This window comes from Alligator mississippiensis, chromosome 3 (genome assembly GCF_030867095.1).
Source record: "Alligator mississippiensis isolate rAllMis1 chromosome 3, rAllMis1, whole genome shotgun sequence".
In the NCBI taxonomy this organism is placed as follows: Eukaryota; Metazoa; Chordata; order Crocodylia; family Alligatoridae; genus Alligator; species Alligator mississippiensis.
This window is the reverse complement of record NC_081826.1, coordinates 153,322,210-153,345,844: the sequence shown is the minus strand read 5'-3', so window position 1 is coordinate 153,345,844 and position 23,635 is coordinate 153,322,210. Positions and strand designations below refer to the sequence as shown.

The following is a 23,635-nucleotide window of genomic DNA, read 5'->3' as shown; positions in this document are numbered from 1 at the left end:
TTTTACTTCACAGTGGACCCACTTTGAGAGGAAACTTGAGCTCACTACCCATATAGTAGTTACTCAGGTGCAGTAGTTAAAAAGCAAATGAAGAGGAAAGCCTATCTGTGTTCATTCCTATGGGTTAGTTTTTTAGTTTATTAGAAACTGAATCAACACAGGAACAAAGTACGGAAGGACTTAAATGAACAGCCCACCGGTCTCTGGGGCAAGTGGGAAGGTTAAGACACACATATATTAACAACAGTGTAAGCACCTGTATAATTTCAGGTTTAATTACCAGGTATAATTCAGGAAATAATTTATCAGAGCACAGGACAGAAATATATAAACTCCCTTCTAAGTCTGCTGAGTCCTCTGGTTTAGAAATTTTCTTTAAGCAATTAAACACTGGAAAAAGCAAAATCAAACCAAAACCTACATAATATTAAAAAGTAAAATTCTAGATAGATATTTATTTAATTACATTTGTTTTACATTGCACAAATCTATTTGCCCTTTTCTCCTCATCTTGTTTTCTATTATGTCTTCCCTCTCTTTCTTTATAAAGATACAAGCCATTTGAGAAGAATGCCACAAATGATCATTTAAATATATTTAGGCACTGTTTAATAAAACATAATAAAACAATTTCTGCCAATCTCTGTCTTCCTGTAAAATATTTATGGTTACATTTCAGCTTTGAACTGAAACATAGTTCAAAGCCTACATTTATGCAGAGGTATTAGCCAAAAGATCATATTCAAGTCCTGATTAGATATTCTTTGTTCTTTGAAAGGTCTTCAGTAAACAATAAATGCAATGATTATCTTTTCAAGTATACATTGAGATCAACAAGTGCATTCATAATTGGCTAAGAAACATTTGCTGACCAGTTTCCAAGCTGTCTAGTCATACACATACAGAAAAAAATTAATAAAAAAAGAACAAACAAAAATGCCTGGTAAAAATTATTTTTCTTTACTTTCGCTGACAAATAATTTAAATAATTTTTGTATAAAAAAACCAAAAAAACTCCAAATGAAACACACTTTTCACTGACAGGAAGCAGCCTTACATTGTCTTACATTGTAGGTATCCATGTTGTCATGTCACTGATGTGTTGTTCAGTTTTGATAATCATTGGTTGTAAACTAAAAATGATTGGGATTTTTTTACAAAAAGAAGTATGGCTGTATTAGTTGCGTGGAAGTTTCAAATGTGGTTCAGACAAACAGTAGATGTGTCCAAAATATTTGGTGGGCAACTTGGATGACCAGCTCTCTCTTTCTTTCATCCATATCACCTTGTGAGATGGTAACCCACACAAGCACAGATGCTCAGCTTCACAGAGCCTACCACTGGTGCTCATTAGCGTAACATAGTGGGCTGGGCACTACCCTTGTGAAGAGGGCACAAAAATAGATGCATGCAAAGCAGCAATGAATGGCTCCCACTGCAATTGGCACTGCAGCGGCTGGCACTGCCCCAGGCATTGCATGGCTGCCCTGAGAATGGAGCTGCTCAGTGACACCGGTACTGCTGCCTCCAAAACAGTATCGGACAGACAGAAAGATGGAGTCTGACGGTGAGTTCCCCAGAAAAAGCAAGCATCAGCGTAGCTCATTTCTACTTCTATGCCAGAGAGAGGTGTCAAAGGTGAAGGCAGCCAACTCTAAATGGATTTTGTCTTGGTGTGTGGACAACTACCCCCACACAAATGGTCACTGGTGGGAGTGGAGAAAGGGGGCTGTTTAAAGCAACATAAAAGTAACTTTTTTAGCACCTGAGTTTCTTGGTTCTTAGAGTGGCATGAGGCTTTTGGGAAGGCTGAGGTCTCTTTGCATTACACACCTATTGTGGGTCCTCTTGCAGTGCTCACAGATGAGCAACTTCTGTCGGCTGCAGCTTTCTGGGAGCTGATGCTAGTGAGCGCCTTGCCCCAACAGGAGGCACTGACAGACAGGACACAGTCCTGACTTCACTGGCCGCTGAATTCTCTGTGGTGCAGTGGTTCTAATCTAGTGACACAGTAGTATTCCTCGCACTTGGCAAATGTTTGAGTTCAGATCATGGCCCTGCCATCTTGCCCATGCTCACCCCATGTGTATATGAGTGCATGCACACATACGCATACACATACACGTATGTGTGAAGCAGTAATTACTTCGGGTAAAATAAAGTGCCTCATTGATTCTCACACCGTTCACGAGACCATGGACACTTCTTTCCACCTTAGGGTTTGCATGGACACTACTGTTTACATCTAGGGGACCTGGAAAACCTCAGGACACCTAGGTTCTCACCAGGTATACACAGAGAGGCTCAGGGGACAGGGCTCGGAGCCTTGGCAGGAGAAGCTGAACCGCAAGGTGCTCTGACATCAGGCAGTCGAGGAAGAGTGGAGAAGTCGGGCAAATAACAGCATATGGATAGCAGCGTGTGTCTACTTGGTGGGAGACGAGCAGTGTAGGGTCAGGAAAACGCTGCTGAGGCATGAAAGGGCTACAGACTAACTGGTGTCTGGGTTATGGGGCATGAGGTAGCAATGGAGCCAATGGCTGCTGCAGAAGAAGAAACAGGATGTAGCAATAGACCCTGCCTGACGGGAAAAGGTGGGAGGATGACAGGAGTGCCAGGCCTGTATGCCTACTCAGTGGGAGGGCTGGAGATGCTATTGGGACAGGCTACAGACTCCAGTCTTCATATGGGTCTTACGCGATGTTATTTCATGTGTAGGGTAGCTCAGGCCTTGTGCAGTGTGGGCAGTTTGGGGGCCACCCCCAAGGGCTCTGCTACACAGCACCTGGCTAGTGCTGACAGCCTCCCCCACACTGCATAGCCAGGCAGCAGTGCAGGGACCCCAAGAGCAGCACTGCCAGGCACAAGCTGACCTGGGAAGCTTGTAGTACCCCTTCTGCTTATTCCAGCACACTGCAGCATACAGAGGCATCAAAGGAGAGTGTGCAGAGCCAGAACAAGACTCCCAAGACTTTGTCCATGCTTTTCAAGCCAGCTTTCCTCTGCAAGCTCCATAGATGGGTATGAGCCCATGTGCTGCCACTGGGCACTCAATCGCATGCCTTCCATCTTAATCCAAAGCTAGAAAGAGCAGTTCTCTCAAGGTGGCTGGGGTCTCTCATAGGCCTGCCAGGTGCAGTCAGCCACATGGGCACCCCTATGCCCTCAGTACCTGCCTGCATCCATGTGGCAGTTTTTGATCTCCAGCTCCAGCTGCTTGATTTGGACATCTCTCTGACTCACCACCTCACGCAGCCTCCGGATTTCCTCCTGCTGTCGGTAAAACATCTGTAGCAGCTGGAAAAGAAGCAACACCTTGTTCCCCTTATGCCACAACCATATCTAGGCATAACACTGTCACAGCCCTGCTGGCACCAGCAGCATATCAGACAGGTATCCTCTGGCATGACTGCCATCATCAGAGTACCCATTTAGCCACCTGAATTCACCCCCCAACCCACCCCATGGCTCCTGAAAAGCCACATTCCCTCAGTAGAAAGGAAAGGAAAGGAAAGGAAAGACAGAAAAATAGTTTCTACCCCTCTCCCACATACTTCTGCCTTTATGACTCCATTCCACTGATGGGTGCAGGGGCTAAAATTCAGCACTCAGGAGATCTGGGTCCAGCTCTTGGCTCTGTGTCAAACTCCCTGTGTAACCTGGGTATGTCCCTCAGCTTCTCTCGGCCCTTGTTTCTGATCTCTTCAGGAGAGATAAAAAGCTTCCCTTTGTCTTCTTGGCTTACACTGAGATATTTTGGGGGAAAAGACCATCCCTCTCACTAGATGCATATACAGCACCCAATGCTAAGAGGCCCCAGTCTCAACATCTGTGATTGGCCAGGAACAGGGCCCAAAAAAGGTCGCACGCTATGGCATGGGTGGGCAATTATTTGGGCCCAAGGGCCACATAGGCAGTTCTGGGGAGCTACCACGGGCTGGTCAGCACCCCCCGCCCCCCTCCACCCCTGCCCCACCCTGAAAACAGCCTGGAGCCTGTGCGTCCTGTGGCTCCTCCCCACCACTGCCAACAGCACCTAGCCCCAGCCCCAACCCTGGCCTGCCTCACACCCATGCTAAGCAGTGGCAGTGGCCAGGCAGAAGCTGCTGATCAGCATGGGTGAAAAGCAGCCCCTCCCACTCACTGTTGCTGGGCCCTTCTTGCTGTTGCTGCCTGGAGCCGGTGCCTGGACTGCCCTGCTGCTCCTCTCTGTCACAGTCACCATCGCCTCCAGGCTATCCAGCGGGGCAGATGTGGCAGTGCAGAGGACCCACAGGGCAGCCCAGGCATGGGCTCTGAGCAGCTGCAGCAAGAAGGACCCAGCAGCAGTGAAGAGGAGGGGATGCTTTTCCCCTGCATGAAGCAGCAGCTTTTGCCCAGCTGCCGCCACTGCTGCTGCTGCTCAGCATGGGTGGGTGAGTCTGGAGCAGGTGCAGGGCACGCTGGGGTCACAGCTGTATGTGCAAGTTCCTGCTGATTTAGAGCTGGTCCACTCTGCCAGGCTGAGTCTGGGGCAGGCTGGGGGCATGGCTGTGCATGTGGTCTGCACCAGTACCACGGGGCTGGGGCCAGCTCAGTGTGGGATGCCTAGAAAGCAGCAGAGCTGCCCCAGCCCCGCTGTGTGCTCAGACAGTGGCAGGATGCACCATGGGCTGGATGGTGTCTGGGCCAGGAGAGACCAAGGGACCCACTGCAGGCCAGAGAAATTGCCTCTTCAGGTGGGATCCAGCCTGTGGGCTATATTTTGCCCACCCCTGCTCTGTGGGCCCTCTCCCAACAATACTGTGGGGAAGCTTTTATTGGCTTCTCCCAAGGGGCAAGCTTCTCTCCCACATTTGGGCAAGTGACCAGATTTCCTGAAAAGCAGCATGCCCGTAAAGGCCAGTGAAGCCAATAACTGTCTTACAATGGTCCAGCTGGGAATCTCCTCAATTAGGACCATCTCTTGAATAAGCCAGCGCTACGTACCAGCTAGAAAGGGGAAACCAATGAAAATGCTGTGGCTCTGCTCAGGTAAGGCATAGAGCGTACTGATTTTTGCATGGTCCAGGGGACCTCTGGGTGACCATCACCTCAGTGTATGGTTGAGAGCAGAAATGTATTAATGTCAGCAGTGACAAGGACTAGCTATAAATACCTGGGTAGAGAGAGCCTACCCCTTGTAACTGGGCTGCCCCATTGTGCTGTGTGCTGTATTCATGTAAGAGACAGCCAATGGCCTCAGGGGATCACAAATGAAGCATGCCGTTTGGGCTAGCTGTCACCTGTTGTTCTCTCCCTTCTCCCACCCTCACATTCAGGCCCCCCGTGCTTCCACACAGCCAGACCTCATTCTCAGTTTTGGGCGGGGGGCACTCAAACACATCAAAGCCATTGGAAAGCCGCATCTGGCTATCATTCTGCAGTCTCTCCTCCATTTTCTTCTGGCTTTTCCTGTCCGGGACACTGCTTTGCTTTTGGATCTCCTCCAGTGGCATCCATTCTTCCTGGTTTTGGTACCGGTTGGATTCTGTGGTCTTCTGGGATGGCTCTTGCTCAGGAAATTGTGGCAGAGAATTCACAATCCCAGAGCCTGGTCTCAAGGACACTAGAACAGGCCCTGTAAAGCAAATGGGGGGCGGGGTCTTTAGCTCCTGGAAAGAGCAGGCATGTACTCACCCAGTAGGAGAGACCTGAAGGTTGGAGGTACTCTCAAAGGCCATTCATAATCGAAACAGCCCTGAGTCATAGGACAAATTTTAATTTTTTTAATAGGGCATAGCTCTCCAGCCACTAATGGACCAGAATGCTCTTGACACATCATGCCAATGCAAGTCAGGCAAAGAGCTTTTGGACTCCAACTCCGCTCCCTCTGCCCAGGCCTGACCTTTATTGATTCCATTCAGCCACTCCTGAGATGTCAGTGCTGGCTGGGTCCCAGCTGTCATGGGGTAGATGTCCTCCTGGTAAGATTCTGACTGCAAACACACAGGGAAAACACACAAAATTGCTACTGGAGCCTCCAGCTGCTGCCAAGCTTGCTGGCCAAAAAAGGGCCATTTCTCAGCAGGGCAGCCTAGACACTGACAGGTAATGGTTCCTAATGTGTAGGAACCTCTACCCATCCTGACCCAGAAACCCCTTGCCTGGCCTTTACTGGGATGATGATTCCCCTAGAAGTTCCTTGTTGCTTTGGCTCACAACATCCCCTTGCCTGGAAGAGCAGAGTGTTACAAGGTACGTTCCAGGCTGATAATTCTCCTAGCAGTATATGGATATAGACAACCTGGTCCTGTTAATACTTGCAGCAGAACTTCTGCTAGGTTTCAAAGGATTGGGATTGCACCCAAAGTGAACCTCAAAGATGTAACACCCACAGAGATGAGCTAGGTGGCTTGATGGCAGAGCTGGGCTGATGTAGACAGCTATATCTGAGGAGCAGGTGGGCTGTATATCTGAGGAGCAGAGATGGAGAGGTATAAGTACTCACTGTGGTGCCCATCATGGACTCCATGGACTCACATAATCAGTTGCCATAAGAATAGCCTCCTCACAGGGAAGCTGGACTGAGTGGTGTCAGGGGATTTAATAGCTTACAGAAGTAGTTTTAGTAGCTTACAGAGTCACAGCCAAAGTGAAAGCTAAAGTGATGTGGGTGCGAAATGGTTCTGGTCTCCCTGACTGGGATATCTACACTGCAGTCCCAGGCATGTATACAGTGGTACATATAGCTCTCCAAGCTAGCTTTAAGCTAGCCAGCTCAGACATGGGGAATGGCTTCAGTATGGCAGCATGAAGCTTGGTGCTAGCAACTTTATTCTTCCAAGGAGCTGAAACCCCAGTGCAGGCCCTTTCACTGTGTTATTCCAATAAAGGCCATGAGCAGTTTAGAATGTTCTTACATACTATAGTGTCATTGTCTGTCCCACACACATGGCTGGGTAAGAGCCTTCCATAGCTGCAAGCCATGTAACAGGCTATCACAAGCTGTCTTTCCTTAGGAAATAATCTTTGGTTCAGGCAGCACCCATCTCCCACCTCGGCTGAGGAATAGGCCCAAGGGCTTTCCCAGAGGTCATGCATCCCCTGCTTAGCTGTGCTCTACCAGAGCTGGTGGATGGGCCCACGTGCATGGCAGAGGCCTGCTTACCCGCCGTGGCACAATCATGGAAACAGGCTCGATCAGGCTTTTGGTTGGGATCAGCTTGTAGAATCGGAAGATCTCACAGGCTGACACATCAAGGCCTCTTTTTGGCATGGCCCCTGATGACAGAGCACAGCAGATGGCAGGCATGGTTTGGGAGCAGGCTGGGCACAATCACCAGGGAAGACTGACCCCATCCTTTTTCCAAGTGAATTTAAGCAAGCGAAGGTCATTGACTCAGCATCCCTCACCACAAGCAGCATGCCTGGCTGAGAGATGGCATTCGTTTTGGCACAGATGTGCTAACAACATCTTGGCTTATTAGTGCTGTAACAGTAACAAGGGCACTAACAGTCACGCACTTCATTAATGGTGGCAATAACACACACACACATCCAACTGGACACGGTGTTGTCAACTCAACTGTCAGGATTTTTGGCATTGTTCTTAAAGTCTATGCTTTGGGAATGTGAAAAATGTAGCTCTTTATTTTGTATATAGTTATATATATCTATATATATAAGAAAGAGCTAAGTTTTTCACATTCCCAAAGTGGAGACTTTAAGAACAATGCTAAAAATTGTGAGTTGGCAATACTGCCACTAGGGTTTTTGCCACAAATTACATACGTTATGTAATGAATTGGTTAATTGTGCAATAAATGTAGACTGGCCACACTTGCAAAGTAATTATCACACAATTAACTGATTAATCACAGAATAAATTTAGACCAGCCACATGTGCAGAGTAATTATCATGCCATAAAAATGTCCATCCAGCTATAAAAAGAGCCAATCAGCTACCAAATTAGTGCTTGAAAATGTGTAACAATTTTATAGCTGGTTTCTATCCAGCATTAATTTTAATATGTGGTTGGGCCCTAGGCGACTGTGGCCTTACAAGGATCTATACTTGTTAGATGGAGCCTAGAGAACATTTTCATAAACCGTCTGATTGCCATGGCACTGAATGCAGTGTTTCCTTCTTCCTTGGGTGCTCGAGTCAAAGAGTGACTCAAATGGATGCTTATCTTGCTGGGGTGATCTGACCCCAGCTGACTTCCTGTCCCTTGGGCAGGAGGCTGGAACCAATGATTTTGCAAAGTCCCTTCCAGCCCTAATGGCTATGAAATCTATGTGCTTTGCTGTGTAGTGTACTTTCTACCTCTAGGAACAGAGTTGTAGCTCAGAGGTGGTGTTCAGAATAGGCCCCCTCTAGCCTCAGAGCCCTTGGGACTGTGCTATTGAGAACATAGATGGAAATCCCAAGAACACACAGGCAGAGTCGGTAGCTTTTATATCTGTCAGATTCCATTCACAAAGCTGATGTGAGGTCTGAGTTAGGCCCCAGAGTATGTTATTGTGGACCCCAAATTGTTATGGTCTCAAATGCTGAGCCCACAGCTATGCTAGCAATCCAGGCCACAGACTCACCAATGCCTTTCTGTGGTATGTGGGAACGGTACTCCATCAGGAAGTTCAGGTATGGCTTCTCCATGCTTATCTCATAGTAGCGAATGTTCCCATCACCCTGGAGACAAGGAGAATCAATGCAAGGCCTGGCATAGCTCCCACTGCACAGAGGAGGACTCAAGAGAGGGGTGACTCCAAGTGCCATTCCAGTGGACAAGAAGGGAGCCCTTTCTCTGTGAATGCCAGCTTTAACCTCCTCACTCCCATGAGGGATTGGCCTTATGGTGTCATTTCCCATTTTAACTAAGGTCAAAAGCTCTGAAATGACCAAAGTCAACCTGCTGTCCAAATAAATGTGCCTCGCCACAGAATCTGGCCCCATCCCATGGCAATTATGCAAGACTGCAAGGCTGGACAAAGACTGTGCCTCATGCGCTGCCACTGGATCCACCTGCAAAACTCCCTAAGCCTCAAATCTTGTCATGGCATGAGTTTGTACATAACCAGGCATATTAGTACATCTTTTAGTTTCTTTTTACCTGGAGAAAAATATGGGTTGTGTTGCACCATACCATATCATTATGCATCATACTATCCACACCCTCTTTTTCAAAATACTAGATCCACCCTTGTTTGTGGGTTTGTTATTGCCCCCTGCAAGGAGTAGATGACAGACATGTTGAAGACCTTGGCTCACCTGGACCCTGATCCTGTAAAAGCTCATGCACCTACCCAACATTACACCTACAAGTCCTCCCACGGAAGACCATGTCTTCAGCTCACATGCTTGACATAAGGCTGCATTTGCAAGATCTGGTCCATCTGGGCAAGCATCTGAGTGCTGTAAGCATATGTGATACTAGTGAAAACTGACTCGGGGACCTGGGAGTTGCTGATGATACCAAAATTTGGGGTGAAGTGGGCATGCTAGTAGGGAGGGAAAGACTGCAGCAAGACCTGGATAGGTTGCAGGGGTGGGCTAACAAAAACAGGATGCGTTTCAATACTGACAAGTGCAGGGTGCTGCACTTGGGCAGTAGTAACCAGCAGCACACTTATAAGATGGGAAACTCCCTTCTTGAGAGCATGGAGGCAGAAAGGGATCTTGGAGTCATTACTGACTCCAAGATGAACATGGGTCAACAATGCGAGGTCACGGTCGGCAGGGCTAACCGGACCTTATTGTGCATCCACAGGTGCATCTCAAATAGGGCCAAGGAGGTGATCCTCCCCCTCTACGTGACACTGGTCAGGCCACAGCTGGAGTACTGTGTCCAGTTCTGGGCACCCCACTTCAAGAGGAATATGGACAACATCGAGAGGGTCCAGAGAAGGGCCACCCGCATGATCCAGGGACAGCAGGGCAGACCCTACCTACAATGAGAGGCTACAAGACCTGAACCTGTTCAGCCTTCACAAGAGAAGGCTGAGGGGGGACCTGGTGACCACCTATAAACTCACTAGGAGGGACCAGAAGGGTTTGGGGGAGATCTTGTTTCCCCTAGCGCTCCCTGAGATAACAAGGAATAACGACCACAAGTTGTTGGAGAGTAGGTTTAGATTAGACATCCGTAAGTACTACTTCACAGTTAGGGCAGCTAGGATCTGGAACCAACTTCCAAGGGAAGTGGTGCTGGCTCCTACCCTGGGGGTCTTTAAGAAGAGGCTTGATGCCTACCTGGCTGGGGTCATTTGAGCCCAGTTTCCCTCCTGCCCAGGCAGGGGGTCTGACGAAGATCTACAAGGTCCCTTCCGACCCGACTTCTCTGATTCTCTGATTCTATGAGTGCAGAGTATACTGGGAAATGACTGGAAGAGCTCACCTTGTCATCAAGTGCAGACCCCAGCTCTTAGCAGTGCAATATAATCATAAGTGACCATGCTCCATCTAAAAGCTGGCTCTCTGCTGCCACAACTATACTGCCTTTCTTCCCATGTCTAGCACAGGCCCTTCTGTGGGAAGGGGAGACTTGATTTCATCCTTTGCGTCTGTCTGTCTGCCAAGAGGTATCCTCACATTTAGTTGAGAACCTTTTTAAAGCATCAAGGCATGAGTCTTGTATCATGCAAATTGATTTAAAGCAGCAGCCCCTAGCAGGGAGCATAACCAACTGTGCTAACATCCATTCCAAGGAAAAGCACTTACCTTGCTCACAACATACAGCATGTTTGTATCTGAGTCATAAAAAGGGAAGAGCAGCCCTGAGGAGCCATCTAGATCCTCCTCTAATAAAGGCACCGAAAGATCATTCTGGGCATAAAAAAGGAGAGAGAAAACAACTCCCATCAGAAATGACCTCGGAGAGGAGCTTCTTCTCACAGGACATGGACATGGATCAACCCAAATGCCCCTGGTCCAAAACACAGAGTGTAACTCCCTGATAGGGACCCTGCCCTGTCCCTCCTAGAGAGAGAGCTGTGAAGACAACAGGCTACATCCTGGAATCCCTCAAGATGATGGTGGGGAGAAGCCACCCTGGCTCCTTGTATGGAGATATCAGCTCAAAGGTGTCCACTAGACAAGCACCTACATGGGGGCAGAGCATTTTGTGAGGGGTCTAGGAAGGTGCTGGTTGGGTCCAAGGTCTGTGCAATGTAGGAAACTGGCACATCCCCCCTCACAAAGCAGGTGAGCCTGAAGGGTTCTGCCTACCAGGGCAAAGTTGAAGGGTAGCTGGAGTGGCAAAGCTGCTAGGAGGAGTTGCTCACTACCTAGCAAGCCAGCCACAGGGAGATTGGCAAAGGGTCACAAACAGGTTATTTGGCACAGAGGATACAGGCTTGTGACTCTGCAGAGCCACCACTGTCATCACCTGGGGCAGACCTACCAGAGATGAGCCTGCTTAGGACAAGCTCAGCACCATGGCCCAGAAGAACTGGCTAGCATGTTGTTGGGATGGACATTGCTCCAGCAGCACCTCCTGCTTGTGGACACTGTATCCAGCAGCACAGGTGGCCAGCTAATGGGAAGCTGCACATACCAGTGATGGAACAGCCCCTTCACTGCTCTCTAGTTAATGATGTGACACTAAAATATCCTTTCTTGACCAGCACCCATCTTGACAGGAGGCACATGCCTTGCCAGTAGATTGGGGTAAATGTTCTCCAAATGATTAAGTGCAACGCACTGCCAAAACTAAACAGCAGATACTTTCCTCCCTTGAAGCCCTACTGAGCCAATGTGGGGCTTAATTCTGCTCCAGTGGGAAACGGTAGACTTTTTGGCATTGAGTGCAATGATACCAAGAACTAAGAACTGCATCCAAAACCCCCAAGGTCCTTGGAACAGCTCTGTACCTCCAGTTGATTGCTGTCTGCCTTGTTCCTGTGTCTCACTACTTCGAGTAATTTCTCTGCTGCCAAGCTATGTTCATTTGCATTAAATAATGTGGTACAAACCAAATGATGAGTCACAAAGAGCTTTTACCTGGACAGATGCCTCTGAACGCTGGCTACATATTAATTATTCGGTATTTGGTAGGTACAACTGTTAACATGACAGTTACAAAGTCTAGAAAACTGTGGATGTGAATATACTGGGCTGCTGGTCTGACTCACCTGATCCCATAAGACTATCTGCCTATTATTCCACCGGGATGTGCCAGTAGAGAGCAGCTTTTTCATGTTTCCTAGAAACAAAACTTTATTCACTCTGTGAGACTTGTAGCTGGCTTCCTGTAGGGAGAGATGGCATGTTACTGTGATTTCCAAAGTGAACAGTACATTGTGGAAAGAAATCTTTTCCCATTATCAACTGACATTTGGAGGAATCCAATCTCTCTGGTAAATTAATCTTTGCCTCACACAAACCACACTGCTCCCAGAGTGCTGCCTCCTAAACCAGAAGCAGTGGAACCAATCTGTATGGTGCTTCTTAGCAGTAACAATACTAATTACTTCCGAGTTAATTAGTTTATATGGATGCAGCTTTTTCATTTCTGGATTAGGAAGGAGGCCATGAGCTGGTTTCCAATTGCACAGTCCCAGGGTCATGCCTGTTTTGTGACACTAAGGAATCGCCTTGGAGCAGAGCCAGAATTCACTTGTCAGTCTGCTCCAGGATTCTCTCTGGCACTTGCACCTTGCTTATAGGAATAATCACCCCCTGGTTCTCCCAAGAAAGCTCATCTCCCTTCTGCCATGGCTGCACACAACTGCAGCCTTCCAAATGTTCAATAAACCTTTACAGAAGAGGACTCACAAAGTCAGCCGCACTGGATTCAAGTTTCCGACCCCAGCCTACCTGTACAACTGTGCCTGTCTGAGGCTCAAAAATCCGTATCTTTCTGTCTCGGCAAGCTGTGGCTAGCAGACTGCCATCCATGTTGAATGACATGGAGAGGATCACATCCTTGTGAGAATCGAAGATCTTCACTGGATTCTGAATGACCGTCTCCTTTGTGTCGAGGTTCCATATCATAATCTGAAGCAAACAAATAAGTTCTCAAGCCCTTTCCCTTTGAACTTGTTAATTTTAAAGTAAGTGCAAGAAAAATGGCTGTTCCATCAGCGAGATCGGAGTCGACGTATTGGAACTGTACAAAAGGAACTATATGAAAGGTTTACTGCAGCTATATGAAAGCTATATGAGCTATATGAAAGCTACTGGAGCTATATGAAAGGTTTACTGCAGAGTAGACTAATTAGCTCTGCAGTAAATGTTGCGCATCTACACGTGCACCCCTCTTAAGCTGGAGTAAACTAATTTATTCCAGAGCAGGATAGTACTTGTAAATACAGGTACTATCTTGCTGTGAAGTAGAGAACTCAGCAGCAGCACACGTGTAGATGCTGTCCTGGCTGGCTGGGGCACGAGGGTGCTTCAGTGTGGGGGCTGCCTGCCGGCTAGTCCCCACCCACTGAAGCACCCTCATGCCCCAGTCAACCCCTCTGCCATATGTTAAGCCAGGGGGAGCAGCTGCCAGACCAACCCCCCAGGCTCCCTGCCAGCCGGGGCTGCTCTAACTTGGCTCAACGTGCTGTGGGCCTGGGTGCACATGCAAATGGCATGCCTAGAAACAATAAACTCTGGAGCAATAAGCTCCAGAGTTTATTGCTTCATATTAATTGCATATGTAGACACACCTGTTTCCTGTTTACCTTTCTGTGCCCCTTTTTTACCTTCGTTTTTTTACATCACCAATGTTTTTACATTTCCCAGCCTGTCTTGTTCTAGTGCTTCTGAGAGCTAGTCTGACTCAAACCACTGAGACCCACAGAGGCTGAGGAGGTCCAGCTCACCCTGCTTGTAAAACCCCAGCCTTGGCCCTTCAAGCCCAGACCATCAACTTGCCCTCAACCTCCTCCCCAGTGACTTCCAGCCCATGACCTCTTCCCCTTGGAGGGAACCACAGGACAGAGTAGGGCTACTTCTGGAGAACTCCCCCATGCAGCTTGACAGGCCTTGGCCCTCTTTTAGAAAAGACAATGACAGGGAAGTGTACCAATAAAAGTGATTCTGTAGAAACAGAGCATATATGGGGCAGAGCTTTCCCCTTGCAAACACCTGTAGGCCCCGCCTCCACTGTGCAAGGCTCAGCTGTGCATGCTACCATTTGAAGCAGGAGACATAGCCCCTCTGGGCCTTGCTGGATACCAACAAACCTTATAGTCATAACCAGAGCTGAAGAGGATGTTATTGGCAGTGGGGTGCCATTCGATGAGGCCAACCCGCCGTGCATGGCCGAGGAGTTCCTTCTTTGCGTTGGTGATGTTTCTTGTTAGCAAATGCTTGGGGATGTCCCAGATCTTGACCTGCACAGCACACCACAAAAAGGTCTCTGTGTAAATACAGTGTTGTATCACCAGATATCTGTGCTAGTATGAGGCAATCTATCACTAAAACTTGGTCAAGTAAATCATCAGCACCACTGATGTCAAATTAGGGGAACCCATGGTCCAGAGACCAGATATTTCTCTCAGGACAATACCTAGATACTCGAGAGCTAACCCAGCAACCAGTACATTCAAAGCAGGGCTTCCTCTTTATTCCAAGCGATCTTGAATTGGACCAGAAAGCATTTGACATTGGCCTCCACACATATCATTTAACCAAATCATTGAAATATGGAAAAGAGCCTGAGGGGACCTTAGGAGTTCATCTAGTTCAGCCCCTTGGTCACAGCAGGATCATCCTAGTAGAAAGCATACCAGACAAGTATTTGTCTAACTTCCTCTTAAAAACTTCCAGGGATGGAGACTCCACTACCTCTCTGGGTTACCTATTCCAGTGCTGAACCACCTTCACAGTTAGAACATTTTTCCTCATATCTGTCTTAAATGTCCCTTGTTGTAATTTAAGACTGTTATTTCTTGTCTTGTCTCCTGTATAACTCTATATTTTTCTGTATAACTCTATATACAGTATCTATATAACTATCCTTCAGGTATTTGAAGACAGTTATCAAATCTCCCCCTCAATCTTTTCTTCTCTGGATTAAATATTCCTAGTTCTTCCAACTGTTTCTCATAGGTCATGTTTCCCAGACTACTAATAATTTTTGCTGCTCTTTGCTGAACTTTTTTCCCAATTTGTCCACCACAAAGGCAGCAGCCTCAGATGAATTGCCAAGGAGCCACTCCACACTCCATACTAATCCAGTTTGGCCCAGGCTAGAATGATCTAGTTAGGAATGGTCCTGCATTGACCTTAATTTTCTATGATTTTATGTCCTACTGTTAATTTTTGTGCCAAGCTGGCATTCACTTGTGTGGAGGCAAGTTCAGGTCCCCTCTCCTATAACTATTGCTGGTTTCTATCCATTGATGGCCTAATGAAGAAACCCCCTATCCAAGCTGAGTGCTCTAAGCATTAAACTTAATCATAGAAAGTCATTGAACTACAGGCTCCCTTTGATTTACTCTCCTTCTAGCTGTAGGACTCTTGAAATCTTGGTGGCCCAGCGGTCCAGCTCCATCAGAGTCCCCATAATCAGGCATGTCTATAGCCTGGCAGTTGAAGAGTGAGCTCTCCTGGGAGACATTAGTTGGAATAACTTCAAGCCAAGGAGCAGCTAGAACCCAGGTACTCTGCTTCCTGGGTATATGCTCTAACCACCACACTATTATGCAAGAAGTGAGCTCTACTTCCTTCCAATTTTGTTTCTGAGTGAAGGTGGCCATGACTGCCACACTTTACACTGAACACAAAGCTCTTTGCTTGCATTGATCCTGTTCCAAACATGTCTACAGATTTGGGCCCTTCTGGGGATTTAGACAGCGTTTAGGTGCCACTATGCCTCATATTGGTATCATAATGGAGCTCAGACAGGACCTAGGTGCCTTGCTTCTCAAACTGACCTGCTTTGGGACAATGCAAAGACTATATTTAGATGCACTGGGAACTCTGAAGTCCAAAACGTGGGCAATAAATTAAGGTAGGTACCCACTGAGATTTGGGGCCACTGGAACAGAGATAGCCTGAATATTTTGGATCACTTTTCATGATTGAAGTGTTTAAATCCCTCCTAAGTTGCCTTTAGGTGCCAGGCTTACGTATCTGGATCTACTCTGCAGTCACTCTTTGTCTACAGTATAGACATACCCTTGGAGAGCAGCTCAACCCCTGACCTATTTGGTTTGCTCTTACTTTCACCATTTGCATTAGCATCAACCACTGTAACTTTGGATAGTCTCAATATCCATCCTAAGGAAATGCCCAATTCCTTTCTCCATCTGGCTACATTTTTGACCCTGGTAACTTCCTGTAGCAGTGAGTTCCACAAGCTAAAAGTATTTCCTTGTATTAGTTTTGAACTTGCCCCCTTTTAATTTCCTTGACTGTCAACTTCATGTGAGATTTTTCCTCAAGCAGATCCAGTTATTTCAGTAGTGTTCTTCAGACTCAACTTACTTCTACCTGTTTGAGCCAGAGTGACTCCATGGAAGGGTGCTATTTAAGAAAATCTGTTCTTGATTAGCAAATCCTAATTATACTCTGCGGGCAGGTCTACACGTGCAAATAATGCAAAACAATAAATTCCAGAACTTATTGCTTTGGAGTTTGTTGTTCCCAGGTGCATTGTTTGATCATGATCCCAGGAACGCAGCACGTTGTGTCGGGTCAGAGCAGCCCTGGCTGGCAGGGGGCCCTGGGGGTCAGCCTGCTAACTCAGGGCTGCTTCCTGCAGCTCAGGGTACTGCAGAGGGGCTGGCTGGGGCATGAGGGAACTTTAGCATGGGGCTAGCCTGCAGGCAGCCCCCTCACTGAAGCACCCTCATGCCCCAGCCAGCCAGTGCAGTATGGAGTAAACTGTGCTGCTGTGGAGTAAAAAACTTGTAAATATAAGTACTATTCTGCTGCAGAGTTGGTTAGTTTACTCCAGCCTAATAGAAGTGCACGTCTAGATGCACAATGTTTAGTATAGAGCTAATTAGTTAGCTCCACAGTAAACATCTCATGTAGATGCACCTCGTGGGGATGCTCTGAGTCTGGAATAAGTGTGCCCACACAACGTGTCAATCAAGACTAGCTGTTCTGCTTTAAATTCAGGCCCTATACTAATCCAAATTAACTTGCTTGTGTAAACAAGCCCAAGGAGTATGTTGCATTGGAAAAGTACCTAATTCAGAGTTTCCTTCTCTCACTGAGCCCAGGACATATCTCACCCATGTCTACATGGGAGCCCATGGTTCTGAGCCCAGGACAGAGCCTCAGGCTTGTTTTTAAATGTGAGTCTGTTTAGTATTTCACCATTTAGACTGTAGGCTCCTGTTGAAGGAAAAAGCTCACTAAGCATTATGGGCTTGATTGTAAGTTGGGAATAGAAGGAAAGTATTCTTTACACAAGTTCAAGAAGAGGAAACCCAGGCATGCTTCTTCCTGAATGGTACAATTTCTTTCCCAAACAAGTGCTTTGGCTGGCTCATGACCGAGAGCAAGCTGACAAACTTACAGTAGCATCTTCTGAGCAGGAAGCTATTACAAAGTCATTAAAAGGGTTCCACTTGATGTCCAGCACGTTCCCTTTGTGCCCACATACTCGAGGATAGTGTGGGTCAAGCTTTCCTGTCTGAAAAGAGCAGAAAGTCCTGGTTAGCTCAGAAAATTGGAGTTTAGCCACAGGTTTATATAATCTCTACCCAGCCTTAGTAGGTTATGTGCCATGGCCAGACCTGCGCCATACTTTCCAGGTCCAAAGAGAAACACCATTTTTTTGCTTCAGATAGATCTCGATATTTTGCTTGCAGGGAATAGGTCTTACAAACTCTTAGCCCTTGCCTGGATAGTGCTATTCCAGATGCTATTATCCTTCACCATTCCTGAACAATGACAGTGGAAAAGCCCAGAAAAGCATGAGCCAACCATGGAACTGATCATTTCCCAGGAGCCACAGGCAAAGGTATAAAGGACAGTGGCTAGAGCTGGGCAGGTAATGGGATTTTTGGGTATGGTGGCTGGATCAAAAAATTAGAGGAAAATAACTGGGTTCAGGGTATACTGAAAAGGAAATTTGGAGCGATTCTATGGAATAATCCCTCAAAAAGGCTACATAAAACTGTCCATGTGTAAACACAGGCATAGAAATATAAATAAATATTTTGTCAAAAGTCTGACCTTGTGTCTTGTTCATAGTCATAGAATAAGAAGGCCCTTGTACACATGAGGAAATTGCCCCTTTTAGTGATTTAATTGCCTTTTCTAACAATTTGTGTAACAGTGTACACGTTTGGTGGCATATTTTGATTTAAATGTCTTTTTTACATAGCAAACTAAAACACATCCCATGTATTTTAGTTTGTTATGTAAATTACAGCGATATTCCTCATGTGTACAAGGGCCCGATCCGGAGAAGGCATCCGGGATGGTTCATGGGGCACTGGAAGTCTGGGTGTGCTTGGGGAAGCTTGGGGAAGCTTGGGCTTAGCCCGCTTCCATGTGCACCATCCTCATCACCTTCTCTGGCTGCCAGCACATCCAGCCACCCTCCTGCCACCTTCCCAGGGCAGCCAGCCCGTTTCCAGGTGGTCCCAGGCAGCAGGGTTGGTGCACAGGGTGCTGGAAGCCCACCAAGCCCGAGCTTCCCTGAGCATGCCTGGGCTTCCAGCGCCCCGGGCACCATTGGATCTGATGGGTGCTGCCTGCAAGCTGTGGCTGCACCCGTGCAGCTAACAACCCACCCAGGTTGCCCCCAGGGACACCACTGCCAAGGAGGGAAGCACTGGGCTCCCCCGCTGCTCAGGGGTGGCGTGATGCAGTGGCAGCTCTTGAGGGCAGGCTCCACCAAGGAAAGAAAAAAAGCGGCCAGAGGCCTGAACTTTTTTTTTCTCCCGGATCCTGCCTGAGTCTCCCACAGCTGGGGAGTGAGCTGCAGGCGGGTTGTGAAGCCCCTGAGCTGTAGGGGACCCCAGTGCTTCCCTCCATGGTGGCAGCACTCCCCAAGCAGCACCCACCTGCTGGCACCCTGCCTGGGTGGTCATGGGGGGCACCTCCAGTGTGGAAAGAAGCACCAGGGCCTCTCGGCAGCTCTCCCCACAGCCTTGAGAGAGGTGGGCAGGCTCTGAGAAAAAAAATAGGATCAGGTCCCTCACCGCTTTTTTTTTTTTCCTTCAGCAGAACCTGCCCACTCTGTGGCAGGAGGCCCCAGTGGTTCATTCTAGTTCTGACTTGCCAGCATATCTATTTGAAATGCCTCAGGATCTATAATAATAACATGCTTATTCCATCTGTCCTGAGCACTGTCTGTCTGGAGCACTCTGATTGCTTGTTTCAGTAAACATTGTGATTGGCTGCTGAGACAACCAATCAGAGTACTGCGGACAGACAAAATAAGCCTATTATTATAATTATAGATTCACACGCTATCTTTCATCTGCCACGTGGGTTCCCAAGCAGTGCTTGAATTCAGCCTATTTCAGACCCCTTTCTAGTTTAAGTTAAAACAGAGACCCCTAGCATCCCGGCATGCTCTTTGGGCTGGGCAGGGCTCTCTGCTCCGTAGCAGGGATAACCCCTCCCCTCTGGCTGCAGCTCCAGAGACTGTGGGCTGCTTCCCCCCACCCCTCACCACTCCTTGCTAAGCAAGAATTGCCCCCTCCCCTCTGCCTTGCTGAGGAGGTGTCTATGTATTAGCTTGCAGATTACCTGCTGAATCGACAGGTAGAATCAACAGGCAGAATCAACAAGTAGCTGGTAATGTCCCTCTATTGTTTTCTTAATTGGGTGATAAACACGTATTTAGGGGGTGAGAAACACCATTGTCAATTCCCTGCTGGAATTTAATCTAATCAGAGTGTCCTGCCAGGGCCTGGCCATGCTCCCCTCAGCTCAGTACTGTGGAAGGAAGGGAGGGCTCCTCTAGCACCCCCCCAGCTTCTGGCCTGAGCCACTGCAGGCATGTGCCTGTATTTCTGGGATGTCTGTCCAGTTACAAAACTGATTTAGCCTAGCCAGGTTAGACTAACCTGCAAAGACTGAATCAATTCAGGCTCAGGCTTTTTGAATGTCTGTCTCTAGAGCCTAGGAGGGAAAAGAGAGACTCCCCATAGACTAGCGCATACAGATGCTTGTCTAGATGGCAGGATTAGCTATGAGGGCTTCAGGCGGAGTCTGCTTATGAGAATTTACAGTGGAGGGCACTGTAGCCAGAAACCACGTGGTGCTGAAGCAGCGGGTGGGGGGTGGGGTCGGGCAGTGGTGGTGGCAGGTGGCAGGGTAGTGGCAGCGACTGGGTGTGCGGGAGCACAGCAACAGCTGGGTGGGAGCACGGGGCCTATATGCACAATCTTCCAAAGTTCTGGAATGTTGTTATAACACAGCACCACAGCAGAACAGAGAAGAACAAAAATGGTGAGGGGGCTGGGGCACATGATTTATGAGGAAAGGCTGAGGGAACTAGGCTTGTTTAGTCTAGAGAAGAGAAGGCTGAGGAGAGATTTCATGGCCCGGGGGGGGGTGTTTAATCTTTTGAACCTCCCTTCAGCTACCTGAAGGGAGGTTCGAAAGACAATGGAGCTAAACTGTTCTCAGTGGTGGCAGATAACAAAACAAGGAGCAACTGTCTCAAGTTGCAGCAAGGGAAGTTTAGGTTACATATTGGGAAGAATTTTCTCACTGGGAGGGTAGTAAAACACTGGAACAGGTTACCCACAGAGATGGCGGAAGCTCCATTGCTGGAGGTTTTGAAGACCTGGGTAGGCAGAGCTTTGGGTGGGATGATCTAGTTGGGGATGGTCCTGCTTTGAGCAAGGCATTGAACTAGATGACCTCCTGAGGTCTCTTCCAACCCTAATTTTCTCTGATTTCTTCATTTTCACATTGCAACACTATGCCAAAATGTGGGTGTGGCTGGCTTCTGACATAAGGCTACAGAATCTTTAAGCAGTTACTTGTTGTGATGGTACAGCAGCAGTCCATCAGTCCTGCAGGGCAGCTAATAACAGCTCAGTCTAATAACAGCTTTGCTAATTACAGAAGTATTCACCTGGCTCAAATTCTACTCCCCATATTAAGTGCATAAATGGACTTACCCAAGGAACCTTGTCTGCCTAAATGGACTTCAGGCAGACAAGTCCTTAGACCAGTGGTCACATACCAGTGGATCTCAATCCACTGATAGACCTTGGAGCCTCTTGGAGTCAATCTGAGGCTGGGATGGGGGGCTACATGCACGCGTGCATGCATGCATGTGCCTCAGCCCATCAGGTCAGTCCGTGGGGGAGGGAAGGGGTGGGGGCTAGATCAAGGCCCCTGCAGTGAGGGATAATGCCACAGAGGCAGAAGCAGGGGTAAGTTGAGTGGGGCCCTGGCCAGGTGGGACTTACTTGCTCTGGAGGTGCACTCCCAAATAATTTTTTCTCGATCTGTCCCCACTCTTCCCTCCCCACAGATTTACCTGCTGTGTGGGGGAGGGGGTGGCAGCGGTGCACGCTATATCTTGGGTTGCTTTTAAATGCCAAAGGTGATCTCCTACTTAAAACAGTTGGAAATCACTGCCTTAGACCAACATGGCTACAACCTATATCCCTGTAAATGGACTTAAGTATCCTATTTTTATTCCACCCTGTTCAAGTCCCTGAAAAACAGTTTAGACAGTGGGGCCTCCACCTTCTCACTGTTAAGGGTCAAAGGACAGTGTGTTGCAAAAGCAGTTTCATTATTGAATTTTTAGGGCCTTGAGCAGGGTGGAACAGAATCACACTTAAAGTCCTAAGTCTGCTTAGATACCCAATAAATGAAACAGAGTCTGGCACCTGAAACAAGAGCTCCCAGAGGGTAATGTCATCATGTCTATTCACCTTGTTCCTGAATAAAACAGAGATATTCTTCTATTTTATGGGACCTTAAGTATTATGTCAGGCAAATCATTCGTTACAGGAAACAGTCAGTTCAGAGATAATTGTATCTGCTTCTCCCCTGTTGAAGTTATCTGAATGCACAGGCTTTAGCTCTTCCTTTAGCTCTTTCACAGGCTAACTTTTTATGTGTAGCAACCTCTGCTATTACTGTTTCTCGCAATGTTCTTCACAGGATATTCATTTCTGTTGTCTCTGGCAAGTTGTAGGATGTTCTTGGTTGGCATGTCTGGTTTTGCACCTTGGAGCAGAAGTGTGCATGTATTTGGAGTGGACTATTTTTAAGAATCTTTGGGTTAATAATTCCATGAGAATGCAGGAAACCTGGGCTTAGCGGCCCAGGGGTTCTTCTAACCCCATGTTCCTCTCCTATGCCTGAAGACGTGTGGAGGTTTAGCCACATCTTCCCAAACCAAGCAGCCATTTCTCATGTAGGACTGGATAGTCTCCTTGAATTCACCCACCATGACTTTGATGGGAAAAGGAAAGAACTAAAGATAGGCACAGTCCTATAAGATGAGATGGATGTGACTGAGAAGGTTGGCTCCTCTTCACAAGGCTCCACCATAACATCTGGTGTGGAGAGGGCAGGGTACCCTGCTCTCTCCACACCAGATGTTATGAGTTTACTCATATCAGTTCTCATCTATGGGAGCTTTGGCCCCTAGGTTATCTTGGCCAGATTCTAGGGGTCTTGTTCCTCACTCCTGGTCACTTGCCCCGTTCTTCCCCGCATGGGTGGGAGGCCAACCCTCCCAAGCCAGGGTCCTCTTCTTGCCTTTGCCTCCCCTGGATCGACAGTGGCTGCCTGCTTGGCATCTCTTTAAATCCTCGATCTGATCAGCTGCGGTTGCCATAACAGCATCCCATTCTCTGTTGTCCTGGCTCTTGCAGATGATTGGGCTAATTACCATCCGGGTCTTCCACATGGTTCCTATCTTGCCTGGGGTTGGTGCACCTCTGCTTCCCGTCTGGGCTTGCTCGGGTAAGTTGTTTCTCCTCCTTTGTTCTTTCGGGGTTTCGTGGCAAGACAGGTTTACTACCCTGTCACAACATGCAACAAAACCATTGTGCCAGGGCTCTATACCAGCAGGTCATCAGCAGGGCTTTGCTGATCTCCAGGGACAATTTCCTTAATTCTACGTTTGCATTATCCCCAGAAGGCAAAGCAGTGCCATTACAGATTTACAACAGCTGGCAAGAATCAAAGAGATGGCATTAAAGAAAAGTTTATTAGGAAAGAAGGGTACAAATGAGTCTGATCAATGAAGGACAATGCAAATGTGCTGTCTTCGCCCTGCCAGCACCAGCGTGTTATGGTTCAGAGGCCCAAACTCGGCAGATAAAGACAGGCTCTTTATCTCCAAACATATAGACAAGGTTCCAAGAGGCATTTGTTTAAGCAAAGAACAAAACAGTAAACTTCAAAGGCAAACTGGCCCAACAGCATAGCCCTGGTATCATCTCTGGATAGTCAGAACTGCAGATCTAGACAGGCTGGGAACCACACCAGATCTCCCAAACTTAGCTAGTTAGTTTCCCCTCTCTTCTTAAAAAATGACAAAAATAGAGCGGCTCCAAAAGCACAGACAAAAGAAAAAAATAAAACTGAAAATTCGCTTTTCACATATGCTGCCCTAATTCTAGCCAGTTCACAATCTCTTCAGTCAGTGGCATAACTAGGGTGGGGTAACCAGGGTAGCTGTGCCAGGAGTCAACTGGCTGGGGGGAATAGGTAGGGGAGGGAGGAGTTGTCACTGGCCCTGTGTACAGCACCTGCCCCAGGTGCCCACCTGTGTCATTACAC

General features: G+C 47.7%; 1 protein-coding gene across 3 annotated transcripts in view; it reads right to left on the bottom strand.

Annotated features, from left to right (window-relative positions):
* Positions 1–249: 249 nt before the first annotated feature.
* The window catches only part of CORO2A (coronin 2A), a 94,780-nt gene continuing 71,394 nt past the window's right edge, over positions 250–23,635 (bottom strand). For 2 of the 3 annotated variants that reach the window (XM_014596194.3, XM_006259251.4), the window contains exons 3-12: positions 17,430–17,546; positions 14,140–14,289; positions 12,779–12,958; positions 12,094–12,210; positions 10,682–10,786; positions 8,557–8,653; positions 7,130–7,242; positions 5,867–5,957; positions 5,328–5,599; positions 250–3,297 (exon numbers count right to left, since the gene is read on the bottom strand). In XM_014596194.3, coding sequence (XP_014451680.1) covers positions 3,166–3,297; positions 5,328–5,599; positions 5,867–5,957; positions 7,130–7,242; positions 8,557–8,653; positions 10,682–10,786; positions 12,094–12,210; positions 12,779–12,958; positions 14,140–14,289; positions 17,430–17,546 — 1,374 coding nt within the window. In that variant the 3' untranslated portion in view covers positions 250–3,165. Of the gene's footprint in view, positions 3,298–5,327; positions 5,600–5,866; positions 5,958–7,129; positions 7,243–8,556; positions 8,654–10,681; positions 10,787–12,093; positions 12,211–12,778; positions 12,959–14,139; positions 14,290–17,429; positions 17,547–18,927; positions 19,035–23,635 lie in introns of all 3 variants that reach the window. The other variant, XM_019490801.2, reaches the window with a different exon arrangement.